General features: G+C 37.0%; 3 protein-coding genes across 3 annotated transcripts in view; 1 reads left to right on the top strand and 2 right to left on the bottom strand.

Moving 5' to 3' along the window:
- The window catches only part of LOC307034707 (glucose-6-phosphate 1-dehydrogenase-like), a 9,215-nt gene extending 5,913 nt beyond the window's left edge, over window positions 1-3,302 (bottom strand). The window contains exons 1-3 of the mRNA XM_079673579.1: window positions 3,232-3,302; window positions 1,496-1,555; window positions 876-1,050 (exon numbers count right to left, since the gene is read on the bottom strand). Of these exons, the coding sequence (XP_079529705.1) occupies window positions 876-1,050; window positions 1,496-1,555; window positions 3,232-3,253 (257 nt within the window). The 5' untranslated portion in view covers window positions 3,254-3,302. The remainder of the gene's footprint in view (window positions 1-875; window positions 1,051-1,495; window positions 1,556-3,231) is intronic.
- Window positions 3,303-6,294: 2,992 nt separating this feature from the next.
- On the top strand, window positions 6,295-10,806 carry spmip11 (sperm microtubule inner protein 11). Its single transcript, XM_079674041.1, has 4 exons — window positions 6,295-6,512; window positions 7,265-7,420; window positions 7,507-7,630; window positions 7,719-10,806. Exons 1-4 carry the CDS (start codon window positions 6,422-6,424, stop codon window positions 7,765-7,767), a joined length of 420 nt encoding a protein of 139 aa, XP_079530167.1. The 5' UTR covers window positions 6,295-6,421; the 3' UTR covers window positions 7,768-10,806.
- The window catches only part of LOC307035041 (adenylate cyclase type 6-like), a 43,929-nt gene continuing 38,847 nt past the window's right edge, over window positions 8,938-14,019 (bottom strand). Inside the window, exons 18-24 of the mRNA XM_079673984.1 lie at window positions 13,688-13,714; window positions 13,562-13,591; window positions 13,334-13,466; window positions 12,489-12,752; window positions 12,108-12,312; window positions 11,895-12,019; window positions 8,938-11,663 (exon numbers count right to left, since the gene is read on the bottom strand). Coding sequence (XP_079530110.1) covers window positions 11,535-11,663; window positions 11,895-12,019; window positions 12,108-12,312; window positions 12,489-12,752; window positions 13,334-13,466; window positions 13,562-13,591; window positions 13,688-13,714 — 913 coding nt within the window. The 3' untranslated portion in view covers window positions 8,938-11,534. The remainder of the gene's footprint in view (window positions 11,664-11,894; window positions 12,020-12,107; window positions 12,313-12,488; window positions 12,753-13,333; window positions 13,467-13,561; window positions 13,592-13,687; window positions 13,715-14,019) is intronic.

Here is a 14,019-nt window from a genome sequence, read left to right on the forward strand (position 1 = left end):
CCTTCCCAAAGGCAGACAATGCAAGGGACAGACAATGAACCGCTGTAACCTGACTATATGTTAAACAAAACTGAAAAAACAATGATTCTGTAACAGAAAATGTATATGTAAAAGATTGTTGAAAGAATCCTAACAGAACATATGGTTTACATAGTGAAGAAATTAGGAAGCATGAGGAAACGGGTGTGAAAGGTTTCAGAATGCATTTTTTTTACTAGACCAATATGAGGAAGAAGGAAAACACTGAAAAGAGGCAATGTCTTCATAGATCGACTCATAATTGAGGGGTTTTTAGCAGTAAAAGTAACTTTGCTTTGGATGAGAAGATATTCAATTAACTCATTAAATGAAAACAAAAAGGTTTGTGCAAGAAATAGGTTTATGCTATTTTAAAAAAGTGTATTTTAAATGATAAGAGGAACATGAGTTGAAGTGTCTCAATGTAAGGGCTGTTAAAAGCTCGGTGGACTGAGTGGTCTTGTTTGCATAAGCTTGGTGAAATCAGTTTCAACATTTCCTTAATCACACACACACACACACACACACACACCACACACACACACACACACACACACACACACACACACACACACACACACACACACACACACACACACACACACACACACACCACACACACACACACACACACACACACACACACACACACACACACACACACACACACACACACACACACACACACACACACACACACACACACACACACACACACACACACACACACACACACACACACACACACACACACACAAATGTGTGGCCAACAATTTGAACCTTTTTTTTTCTGAGCACACAGTAGCCTACGTTTGTGTGATCCAGACTATTCATTTCATATCATTTCCCATTCTGGCATTCTATTTATAAAACCACTGATTTGATTATAACCCCCCTCCCCTGCTCTCACCGATGCTCCCATGATGATGAAGATGTGAGCGTCAGACTGGTGGAACTCTTCATCTTCATGCAGCTCCTTCCTCAGCTCCCCGAACACCTCGGAGCGAGAGAGGGGGATCTTGGTCATTGTCTCTAAAAAGTCAACAAAGATAAAATCAGTAAATAAAAATGAACCAACGACTGTACCCATGTATAAAATAGACTATGTATAAAGCCACCACAATGACGAAACATTAGGTGGTGGTGCTACAGTGTTGCAACAAAATGATGCTGGAACAATTGAGAACAATACATTTCCTTTAACTCCGATGGTTTGATGTATTCGGAGTTGGGAGGAATATAAATGAATGAATAATCCTGGCTCGGGAAAACTGATACTTTTAATATTTTTCCTACATTTGTTAGATCAAACAATCTATTTTCAAGAAATTAATCGGCAGTTAAATCAATACAACAATATGTGTTCATTGCCACCCTACTGTCACAGCTTCATCCTCTTGCTATCTGCTGTGTTAACCTATTTAATACCTAGTATACAGACAATTCCCATGCATCTCAAGTTATTAGAGTTACTCACGGTTTTGTTGACTTGTCTGGCTTGTTGCTCGGCTCGTCATGCTGTCTTGATTTCCTGCAGCTTGTGTTGTTAATCAAATTTTAAAAAAGAGGGTGTTAAACACACATTCAACAAAGAAAATTAGCCTTAAAAGAGTAAAAAACAAATACTAATTAAATGGAGAAAACTCAAATAAAATGATAGGCAAACAATAGACGTTGGCTGATCCCCAAACCAACCTCCAATACAAAACCAATAAGCGCCTAAAACAGCAGAAAATAAATGATATATGTTTTGAAAAAAAGGAGAGGCAGGTAAAATAAGATTTTCTTCTCCCTGGTCCTTTCCACCATGCGCTATAAAAAAAAAACTAGTATAAGTATACATGTTTTGTAAAGTGTACATGTTTTGTTTTAAACTGCCATGTGGAATAAACAAATAAATAAAATGGTCAGCTGTGAGAGGTCAAATATATTGGATTTTAATCAAATGGACTCTAACTGAAAAAAAGGGAAAAAAGCAGCACTGGGCCTTTACTTCCTTAATTATCCACAACTTTGAATTCCTTTTGACTGATTTTAAGTTGTACTTCTTTTTGTTCAGTAATTTCATCAGTGACCTCTTTATTCTCACCCTTATCTAAACCTGCAGGCTGCAGTGATGGTTACAAAGATATAGAATCCCATCTCAGCCAATACAAAGAAAGTGCAAGTCATTATGAGAATATCTAAATAATGAAAGTGCATCTCTTAATAAGCTTCTCGTCCTTTTGATATGGTGCTATGTCATTATTATAAGACATGTGTTTTGTGTTACTAAATCATTATGTAAGGATACTAGTTCATCATTTTAAAACAGATAGTTAATTAGGGAGAGAGTTTATAATTATTTTACGATACAAAATCATTTGTGGCAGTATTTCAAAAAAGTGTTTCATTATAATGACTTGCATAATTTCTCTTTTCATTGCAAGTATCACATTTTCTTTTCTACTGGAAGAAATAAGCTTTAATACAAATCTGCAACGCATTTCATAGAAGCTAAATTAACAAACATAACAAGTCATGAAAGTATATAATAATACATGGCATGAATATCATCTTACATTAAACAACACTAAGAAGGACAGTATGTGTATTTCTGTCAGATGGCTCTACTTGGCCTGACACATAACAAACTATAATGATATTAGTAAATCTTCCACAAAATCCCGTATTTAAAAGGCTAAACGTTAAAGCAGCACACCGTGATAAAGCTGGATACTTTTGGCTAACACATCAAGATAACAAGGGCTGACATTACAGGCAGTTAGCAGCTAAACACGACAGCTCAGAATTTGTCGCTTTTTAACATAATAGCTTTATAATGCTGTTTACAAGCTGCTGGGCTAACTAATACTGTACAAACCGCCCTATCATCAGCCCTTAGCTTTACATGCTGCCAACATGCCTTCACAAGGGATCCAAACTGAAGCTAGCAAACAGCACCTAGCTTACAGCACATGCAACGGTAACCAAGGGCTAAGTTAGCTCAACAGAATGTAAACCGCTGCTACTCACAAGTCCTTTAACGAGATGATAACCTGGCCGTTAAGACTCTGAACCAAACCCTCCGACAGGCAGGGCTTTATACACTCACACAGTCAGGGGGAACAACAGTCGAGGCTGTGTTTTGTGCAGCGCATTTGCCCTGCCTACTTCCCTGTTGAAGTGACAAAGAGGAAACTGAAGATTTTTATTGGTTTGGGTGAAACTCACCAGCGCTCGCTCGAGTTCCCATCACTGTCGGATCCAGTGACGTCGTCGGTCGGCTCTGCCGGTGGGCGTGGCTTAATATGACACGCGCCCTCACGCACACACTGCCCATGATATTCTGACAGGAGGAAATGTATGGAGCTAATTTCCTGCCATAACTCCACAAACAAATTAAACAAGTTTTATAAATGTGTACATTTGTGAAAAAAATCCTGAGCACAACCACGGCGGAACATTACTGCCAAAAGTCACGTAATGTTCCGTGACTTTAGAAAAAAAAGCTTTGTACTTGTAAAACCTATGCTGAATTTGTCTCTGAAACATGATTTATTTACACAATTATTATTGTGTTGGTTTGATAGATACGTTTTTTATTTGCAAAACTAAATGCATTAGCTTGTAGATGGTGTTTTGTATTTGCTAACCACACTGGGTTTGTTAGTGTATCATAAGGCATTTGTAAAACTTGTTTAGTTTGTTTGTGGAGTTATGGCAGGAAATTAGCTCCATAGGAACGCAGTTCAATCTTGTGGGTGAATATGAGGGCACAAAGTAAGACTTTTTTTAATTCAATATTTCAGTTATGTGATCATTTAAAGTAATATCAATAACAATAATAAAAAATGGTTGCAAAAAAATTATAATAATAATATCAACAATGATAATAATACATTAATAATAATAATAATAATGGTAATAATAATCATAATAATCTTAATAATGACATTTCACAGCAGTAGTGGGTGAGTAAAGAAACTAGAGAATACATTAAAAAAGGCAAATCAAAATAAGTACAAATACTGCACAATAAAACCAGGTAATGACATAAATAACAAAACAAGGAAAATAATGTATTGTAAGAACAACAGAATATCTAAGAGGATGCATTATCTGCAACAGTGCCACCCTCCCAAAGGCAAACATACAAGGGACAGACAATGAACCACTGTAACCTGACTATATGTTTAAAAATAGTTGAAAACAATGATTTTTTAAAAATCGGAGAGAAAACATGGTTTACAAAGTGAAGAAATTAGTAAGCTTGATGAAACAGCTATAAAAGGTTTCAGAATGGATGGAAGGTTGTTGCTTTTTTACTCCACCTGACCAGTATGAGGAGGAAGGAAAACACTGAAAAGAGGAAATGTCTTAATAGATTGACTCATAATAAAGTTTTTTTTAGCAGTGAAAGTAACTTTGCTTAAAATGATAAAGCATTCAATAACTCATTAAATGAAAACAAAAAGGTATGTGCAAGAAATAAGTTTAAGCTTAGCCAAGTAAGCTTTTAAAAGTGTATTTAAAATGATAAGAGGAACCTTGAGTTGAAGTGTCTCAATGTAAGGCTGTTAAAAAATCGGTTGACTGAGTGGTCTTGTTTGCAAAAGCTTGGGGAAATCAGTTTCAACATTTCCTTAATCACTCACACAATGTGCAATTTTTGCATGATCATGATGCCTTATCATTTACCATTCTGACACGCCATTTATACAACCGCTGACTTGATTATGACTCCCCCCCTGCTCTCACCGATGCTCCGATAATGATGAATAGGAACAAATGAATATCTACTGTAAGAGGAACAAATAAACATAAATAACATTTAATACATTTTTGTAGTCCGATTTATATCCAGAGTTGGATGAAATAATTTACTGCATTGAAAACACAACAACAATGTAAGTAATCCACTACAAGTTAAAGTGCTGCTTTAAAAACCTATTATTAAGTAATATTTGCAAAATCTAAGAAAGTAACTGAAGCTGTCCAACAAATGTAATTGATATTTTCTTTTGATATGTACTGGAGTTGCATAAAATGGAAATAGCAGTTTGTGTGAGTCACAAAAATTCCCTCTTTGTCTTTAGGCAAGGCAAGTTTCGGCTATAATAGATTTAGATAGACAGAGTTTGGTTTTGTTTCAGCAGAGATATTGACACAAAGAGAGAACTCTGTGCTTATTCGACCGTTGTAATCACTTGATCTGACAGCAGAAGGCTCTTATTAGCTTCGGCTGAACTTTAATAGGAATTTCTGTACAGAAAGAAAACTGAGGATTTATTCCCTTTCACATTTGAGGTTGAACTTCAAGAGATTCTTCAATAAATATGTATACATTTACTGGGACCAACAACTCTTTGGATGCACATAAAGGCATTTGGGAATTGTACTAAGAAAAGCTACAAATCCACATATACAAAATTGCAAAACCTTCTTTGGTTGAGATGTTGTGACTCATTGCAAGCAGACAAAATCACGTTTTCTTCAAATACTGTCAAACACTTCCATGATGATTCGGTTCTGCAGCTTCTCTGAAAACAACCACAATGTAAACTGTAGGATATCTTTTGTAGAAGAAACGTAAAGGTATGGTGACAAGAATGAGGAAATGCAAGTACTTCCCTTTGCAGCCTGAGACAGTGTTGTAACATGAGTTGCTTCAGAGTTTGAGTTTATAAACTCGGCCCCAACACATGAATCATATTAGAAGGTTACTGTCTGTCACTTTTTCCATACAGATATTGAATCGACAGATCATATTTTCTCTTCCTTTTTTAATATAAATGGAATAAAGGTTTTACCATGGTTTTACTCAAAATAAGGTATTTGTCAAACTCAAGTCATGTAATGTGTGGACTGCCTAACAGAGAGAAACTTACCCTGCAGATTAATACAATTCTAAAATAGGCAACGATTACGGTAACGCAAAGCAAGATTTATGAAAAACTCTCTCTTTTTTTAAGGCCTTTCACAGTATAAAGCCCTACATTAGTTTAAAAGAGCTGTTAAATTAAATTATAGTTTATTGAATATCATGTATACCAGATATTTATTATTTAATTATTTACTCAATCGTTTATATATTTTAGGATCATTTATTTGATCATTGTTGTATTTTTTTTCTTTTTTCTACACAATCGTTTTAAAAGTGCCAATGTCTTGGTGACTATAACAATTTCTATATAATGTTAAGAAAATGTGTTGATTCCGTTTTATTTGTTTGTTTGTGTTTTTATTGATTTCTAGTTTATTAGAGTGTTCGATGTGTCCCTCTAGAAACGGGTATAATCACCATGGTTACGCCTAAGCCAAAGGTGGTGGTTTATTTACAGATTGTGTTCCTTCATGGTGTCTCTGTGACTGTGGATCGGTTACAGGCTGGTTTATCGATCAGGGTTAACTTTGTCTCACTATGGCATTCTTCGGTTTAACGCACCTGGGTGATCAAAACCCCATAGGGGATAATATGATAGTGAATCCCAGAGGAGCGTCTCTTTTTCGGGGTAAGAGGAGCTACACTCTAGCCTACCTTAGCTGCTAGTCCATTCTCGTTTAAAGTGGTTTCTTCTAACTAACTAACTAACTAACTAACTAACACAAAGTTAGCTGAAGCTACACTTACAGGGTAAAAGACCCTTAGCTAGCTGATAGCTAACAAGAGCACATGTTAAGTCTTCATAAGTCTTCAGGCTTCAATAACATGCTACATTTAGAGCTAACGTTATAAGTGGTGGGTCTAACTAGCGTTTAGTAGCCTACATTTACTTTTACTTGTGTAGCCTTCTTTTATACGAATTTTCTCATTGTTTACGATATTTGTTGTGCAAAATGAAAATGTAATGTTTATTTTCATTTAGCTTCATAATTGTGAAGATTTTCTGTTTCTCTTTTAAAGTATTTTAATCTGTTTTTTAGTGCACAGTTGCAGTTTCTCCATTGATAATTATAAATGTTTAACACTACTTGTACATTTTCCTGATTTTACTTTCATACTCAAGTAATATTTTCAATGTCAGGACTTTAATAGAGTATTTTTAGTATTGCCAAATCAAATACAAGAACTTTGAGCTTAAATGCATCTGTTTGAGGACCCTTGAATGATGCTGTATAATATATAATACATGCTTTATTTAAGCAATATATGGTATATAAACAATACACATACATTCAACTGTACCCTTATTTCTTTTGAAAAGCAGCTGCAGGATTAGTATTATACATATCTTCTATTCTATAATAACATTTCTATTTACAGATGGACCACCTCCATCTCTTCAAGAACCATCGAGACCCCTCACATGCAAAGACACATGCAGCGTTTCCCACCAGCCTCTCCCCTTCAGCACTGACATACACCATGGGAGCTATGAGCGACACAGAGAGATGGTCAAAAAGATTAAAACACCCAGATGTGAGTAGACATAGAGAGCATGCAGATTAGGGGTCTGAATCACAGCTGTATTCTTTGTGAAAAATGTGTCTGTCTTTTCACCCCAGCACCTAACCAGCTGTACATAAGGCCGCTGACGGAGGGCCAGCAGTATGGATGGATGGTGTCAAAGCCTCGTGCACAATGGACCAAAGTCAAATCCTTTCCCAGAAAGAACAGTGAGATGACAAAGTAGGTATCATTTCTAGATCTAAAGAATTCAATAACGTTGTATATAAGCTAGATCTCTGTGATTACAATCCATTTATTGCTTTTGCAGGTTTGTTCACGAAATGTCAACAAAAGACCGGGAGTTCATCATTTTCTGACAGCTTTGTCTTCAGTTATTAAGAAACAGAGGCAGCATCAGCTTTGGGGTTCATTTTGGAGATTAAATTGAAAACAGAGCATCTTTTTGAGATTTTTCACGGTTCATTTAGATTCTTTAACTCAAGTTTTTTCTTTTTTTAAATCTATTTTAATCATGCCTGTTTTTTTTTACACAAGATGTGAAAATACTTTACAAGCTTTTAAGCTCACAACCTTTACAAAAGAAGATGTACATCTACAGATTTATATTCACCTGAAGGAGCAGTGTGTGGGGTTAAGGATCATCTATTGGTACAGTAGGGATATTATTTCATTATAGGTTTTCATTAGTGTACAATTGCCTGGAACTTAATACAGTTGTGTTTTCATTATCTTAGAATTCAAAATGCACTACTGGAGTGATTCATAAAGAGAGACTGTACCTCCCTCTAGAGGACATTAAAATAACTACTCCTAATTTTGTAAGATAATTGCATTGAATGGTTAAAGCAGAGTTTAGTAACCAGGCCATGGGGAGTTCTTTACCTACTGTCTCAAACCAATAATGTCTAAAACAATTCCTATTGGGCTTAATGCAGTTCTACAAAAGTGGCAGATTGGCGTGTCAGAATTAAAAGCTGTTACTTACCATGAGGTAAAGGTTGATCCTGCTGATGGGTAATATTGGTTTGTTCTTCAGAGCTCTCCCTAGGACAGTTTCCTTGCGTGGTCCTTCTGCCAAAAGCCTCAAGTATTCTTAGTCTGTTCATTTCACATTAAAACATCAACTTAAAAGTAAGTCACCATCTTTTTTGTTTTCTGTCAACAACCACATCCTTGTTGCAGAACAGCTGTATTAGTTATAATGGTGCTGATTCTGAATCTGATAACTAAAGCGTTATGTACGTGTATAGCCGTTGTGAGTAATGCCAACACAGTAAACACATCCAAAGCCGGGATGTTGTTTCCAGTTACAGGTTCATTAGAAAGTGAATATTTAAAATATAAGTTTAGAAGCCAGCACAGCTTTCCAAATGTAGAAGGATCTGCCTGTGGTTACGTTTTTTTATATTGACAAGTTAACCCCTTGTTAGTGCTGTAAACATGCACGATTCTAAAGGGTCGCAGGTAATAGATATTTGCACTGAAGCACATCTAACAATATAAGTAAATATACGAAGACGCAAAACAGCCATTGATCTTTTTTAATTTTTTTTCTTCAAGGGGAAATGTTATTTTTTCTCTTTGTCATAGTCCTCAAATCCTCATGTCCTTCAGTTTTGCAGAAAACACTCCCCTTTCAGCTCCTCCAACTGAGGGAAAATACAAATAAAAACATACGGAAGGATTCATCAGGCCTGAGCAAAAACAGTGTTTCAGTAGTATGGGGACAGCCTTCCTCCCCTCCTGTTCCCCCCAAAAACATCCCAAGAGTTAACAATCAACACAAGTCTATGGACAGCCAATAGAAATAGAATACATACAGTGCACATTTTAAAACTCATGTCCGTTGGATAAACTCTGCTTATATGACTCACTCTTCATTGGTCACAGTTCACTTCATAGTTGGTGATCTCCATTACATTTCGTCCTCTGGTGCTCCCACCACGCCCCGAGGCCACATATCATCGCTCAGGAGGGGACAGAGCACGAGGCTGCATGAGCTGGCTTTGGTACAAACATGATCAACTGTTGGTTGCCAGTGTTGAGTGTGGCGGAAGAGCTAAATCAGGTCCGATTCTCCCAATTACAAAAAGTTGAAGCTGGAGAAACCAAGATCGAGTTTAATGATGAGAATGTTCACCGGAAATTATTCCCAACAAGCCCTTTATCCATCTCTCGTCCAATCATCTGCAGCCCAGGCAGGCACTGCTCCCTGTCAGAGTTATTCTATGATTTGTTTTATATTAACTTAAGGCAATCAAACTCAGCTATTAGTACTTCTACTGATTGTGGGCAGGATACAGAAATATGTGGTTAGGTTTATTCATTCGGCTGTCCTCTTCACACAGTCTAACACCAGTGATATCCTATGTTACTGAGAAGTGAATGTTTGGGAGGGAGAGGTCACCTAAAGCCTGACTGAGATTTACAATACTGCAGTAGTGGCATAAATAAATTAAAAAAGCACAGTGAATCATCTGTATATATGTGTGTTTACTGCTTATGTGAGCATACACCCCTCGGGTTCTGCTGCAAAGGCAGCTAATGGTTATTACTTGCTATACATGAAATACTGTATTGTACATGTAGGGTTGAACAGCAGAGTTCATTGGCTGCAGTTGATCAGTTGGTACCAGTGAGCTTGAGCTTTTACAACTGGCATTTTACAAGAAAGCGTGCTGGTCTTTGATCCTTTTCATTGGAATGGAATCATCATTATAAGCATAATCATAATCATCATAATAATAATAATAATAATATTAAGAATATACAAATGATGGATACAGAGGTGATACAAAATACCCTACGTTAAAACAAACCAAAATGAAAACAAGATACCACAATCAGACATGCTTCAAAGCAGTTATGTTTGGCAAGAAAGCAGTTTTTGTCGTATCATAAAAACCTCACAGTGAAAATAGTTATGCCCCTTCAGGATTACAAAGCACAGTATTCAGTCAAAATCAATATATATTTCTTTCCTTCATTTATTTCTTCTTCATGGAAGAATCAGGCTGTGTGGTACAACTGCGTTGAAATCTGAGGTTTCCCCCTCTGATGGCTCTGGATCTAAATTCCTTCATTTCCATTTGCACCAAAAAAATACTTTTCTGAAAGGGAAGGAGCAGTCGATGACAATATATACTGTAACGGCTGAAACCAGCGGCACACTGGCTGCTCAAGCTCTAAGAAAGCAATCCGACAGGAAATGAGGATGAAGAGGATCCTACTTTTAAAATATAGATTTCAGATATCACCTTCTACTCACATCCTTAGTCGTCTTTAGTCATTTTGTTGAGAGGTTGAGGTCAACATTATAATTTAGAGCTCTCCGCTGCCTGAATGACAGACAAAATAAATACATTTGATATATTTTATGAAAACAATGTAGCAGCCTGCGCTGCCAAAAAGACAGGGTTCAGGCCTTCTGCCTAAAAAACAGAGGTGGTGATCATTGCTGACTTTTGCGAGAACATATCAAACATGTCTTGCCTTGCTTTTAGTGAATACTTTAGTCTTTGGTCAATATATTTCTCCTCGGTTTATACATATATTCATACACACACAAATATGCATGTACATACACACTTATAAACGTGTAATAAACTGGATATTTGTGCACGTATGTATTCACACTTTTTTATAAAGGACCTTTTTGCACAAAACATCGAGATTAAAATAAATAATTAATCCAGAAACAGAAAATGAGTACCTGTTCTTCATAGGTCATGTGAAATAAAAAATAAAAATCAGAAAAACAAAACTCAAAGTAAAATAAAAATTAGCCTTATGTACAGCGTTAATCTTCTTTGACACAGGCTAAAAGGCGTTGTTTTAAATAAACAGACTTTGCATCTTTCAAGAAGCCTGAGAGAGAGGCTAGACATGAGAAAAACACGCGTCCTTCATCATGTTTGGAGCCAAAATGGCTGCTAAACGAGAACATTTTCTTCTCCTCAAGAACACTTTCCTTTTGATGTCTTTAGAGTTTGTTTTCCTCTTCACTTGGGATTCAAGTGATAGCGTCTCTAGTTTGTAGCCATTGCTCACACTGTGAGTCCTCGCTCAGTGGGGCTGTGTCCTCGCAGCGGGGACATCCCGACATCTGCTGCTGCCCCGGCTGCTAACTGTTGGGCGGCCCTTCGTTCAGGAAGTAGGTTGCCATTTCTCCTTTACCTTTGACCTTTACCACCCCGCGATACTCCAGCACGTACCCTTTGTTTGCAAGCACCTGGTAGAGGTCTGTAGTCACCTGAGAGCAACGGAAAACATCGATGTATAAGAAACCTTTTAAAACGTTTTGCCCAAAGTGACTTACATACACTGTATGCACTATAGACATTTCTACGGGAGTCATTTGGGGTTATCTTCAATCTTACAAAATATCAAGAATCCAGGGTCTGACTGAAGGTTTTTAACACTGGTTGCTAGAAAATGTTAATATATGTGGACTGCATTTTAATAGTTGTAAAAAGACACCTACCTGTATGCAGTCAGGTACACCTGTGCTGTCCATACGGCTGGCCACATTGACTGTGTTTCCCCAAATATCATATTGAGGCTTCCGCGCACCAATAACCCCCGCCACCACCGGCCCAATGTTCAGACCTGGAAGACAAAGCAGCTACTGTTACCTGTTGATCACAGTAGAAAAACTGAATGAATGCGATTTCGAAAACATTTTAATCTCGCGCACCTATCTTCATCTGGAAGTTGTTGAAGGAATGCTCATTGATGTATTTCATCTGCTCCCTCAGTCTCATGGCGTAGTCGGCCAGTGCAATAATGTGTGATCGGCCCTCCTTGTCATAGGTGGAGTCGTTGAGACCGGAGGCCGCCATGTAGGTGGAACCGATGGTCTTGATTTTCTCTAGCTGCCTGTACTTATCTTCACTGATGATCTGAGAACAGAGAGTGATCACATTGTGCAAAACACACTCATTATCACATGTTTTAATTAGCTTTCAAATTAAGCCAAAACGTCTCATTCCTGTATTTTGTATTTAGGGGTGAATGTTCACACTGAGCTTTAAAACTTGCCTCAATAAACTTTACCTGTATACCAAAATGTGCGTACCTCATCAAAGTCAGCGATGATCTCGTTGAGCAGCCGGAGACACTCCACCCCCTCGTTGTTGGCCTCCAGCTCCACGTAGAACTCAGAGAAGTTGCTGATGGAGGCGAACATGACGGCCACACACTCACAGGACTGGTAGAAGAGCTCGTCGTTACGCCGCTCGCGCGTCAAAAAGTGAGCGGCTACGTCCTTGGGCAGAATATTATGGAGGAGGCGTCGGTTGTAGGCTTGCAGCTCCTCCATCTCCTCCTTCTCCTCTGTGGCCTGGGGGTGAAGAGGACAGTTTTAGTTAATATATCTATAGCTTTATTCAGTTGTTATAATGTATAAAAAAACAATAGTGATTCCTTAATTATGAAGTACTGCCAAACCAACGCTAGTTTATACTGAGGTGGGCTGAAGCCTTAGATTGTTAATTATTTCAAACAATGCTCATTAAATAACTAAATTCAATGCAAATAATAAATTAAGTATATGTATAGTATATATACCTAGAAATCCCCCCTAAATGTATTAAGTGTTTCTATGACACATTGTTTTTTTTATACATGCAAATTATTTTTCAGCCTTACTCTTAAAGTCCAAAAAAGTACAGTATGTGAATTTAGAAAAGATATGCTCATTGTCTGTTTACAATTCTTATAGCTTTTACTGTAGCATAAAAGTTTGATTAACAAATGATATATATTAAAATGTCAGGTAGGGTCAGGTGTACACAAATATATTCTATAAGAAGACATTCATAAACTAATACAGCTCGATCACTTTAAACAGCAGAAATGTGAAGCCAATGTGTTTGTAGTTCACATGGTAAGATGGCGCCCTCTAGTGGACGCTGCACATACCTGTAGTTTCCACAGGAAGTCGAGGCGTGCGGTGGATTCGACCTGCTGGGAGTGCAGGTACAGCGCCAGGACGAAGACTGTGAGGATCACTGGAGTCATTACCCTCAGGGACACTTTGGTCACAACGAATGGGCTGCAAAGTGACAGACACAGCGTCACCTTAATGCAGAACAATCTTTGAAATTAGAGATTAAAAACCTTACAAAGTGACACTTGATGTATTCTTACCACTGGTTTGTAGTTTCATTGAAACTGGACCTAAAAGTGCAAATACAAAAAAACAACATGCTGGTCATTACATAATAATCCTTGTGATATTATATATAGAGTCTTAATACAAATAAAAAGTCTTACCATTGAGCACTAGTTTGATTTAAATCACTGAAAAGGAAAACAAATACATTAGATAAAATAATAAAATATAGAAAAATTACATATAACTCAAATAAATATAATGTGATTCAAAGTCATGTGTGCTTTAACTCATGGCAAGAAACAAGGAACAAATAATCATATTGTTTCAAAACATTGTATGTTGGTGCCAATCAGATACCTCAGTTTTCAATACTGATTGAAAAATCTATATTATTTTAGAAACTAGCATTTTTTCAATGGGAGATCTAATTGCTACTGAGAATCTCTTAAAAAATATATTTTAAAAGACCAGTTTTGTGTCAACTTACATT

Source organism: Notothenia rossii, assembly GCF_949606895.1.
Source record: "Notothenia rossii genome assembly, chromosome: 4".
In the NCBI taxonomy this organism is placed as follows: Eukaryota; Metazoa; Chordata; class Actinopteri; order Perciformes; family Nototheniidae; genus Notothenia; species Notothenia rossii.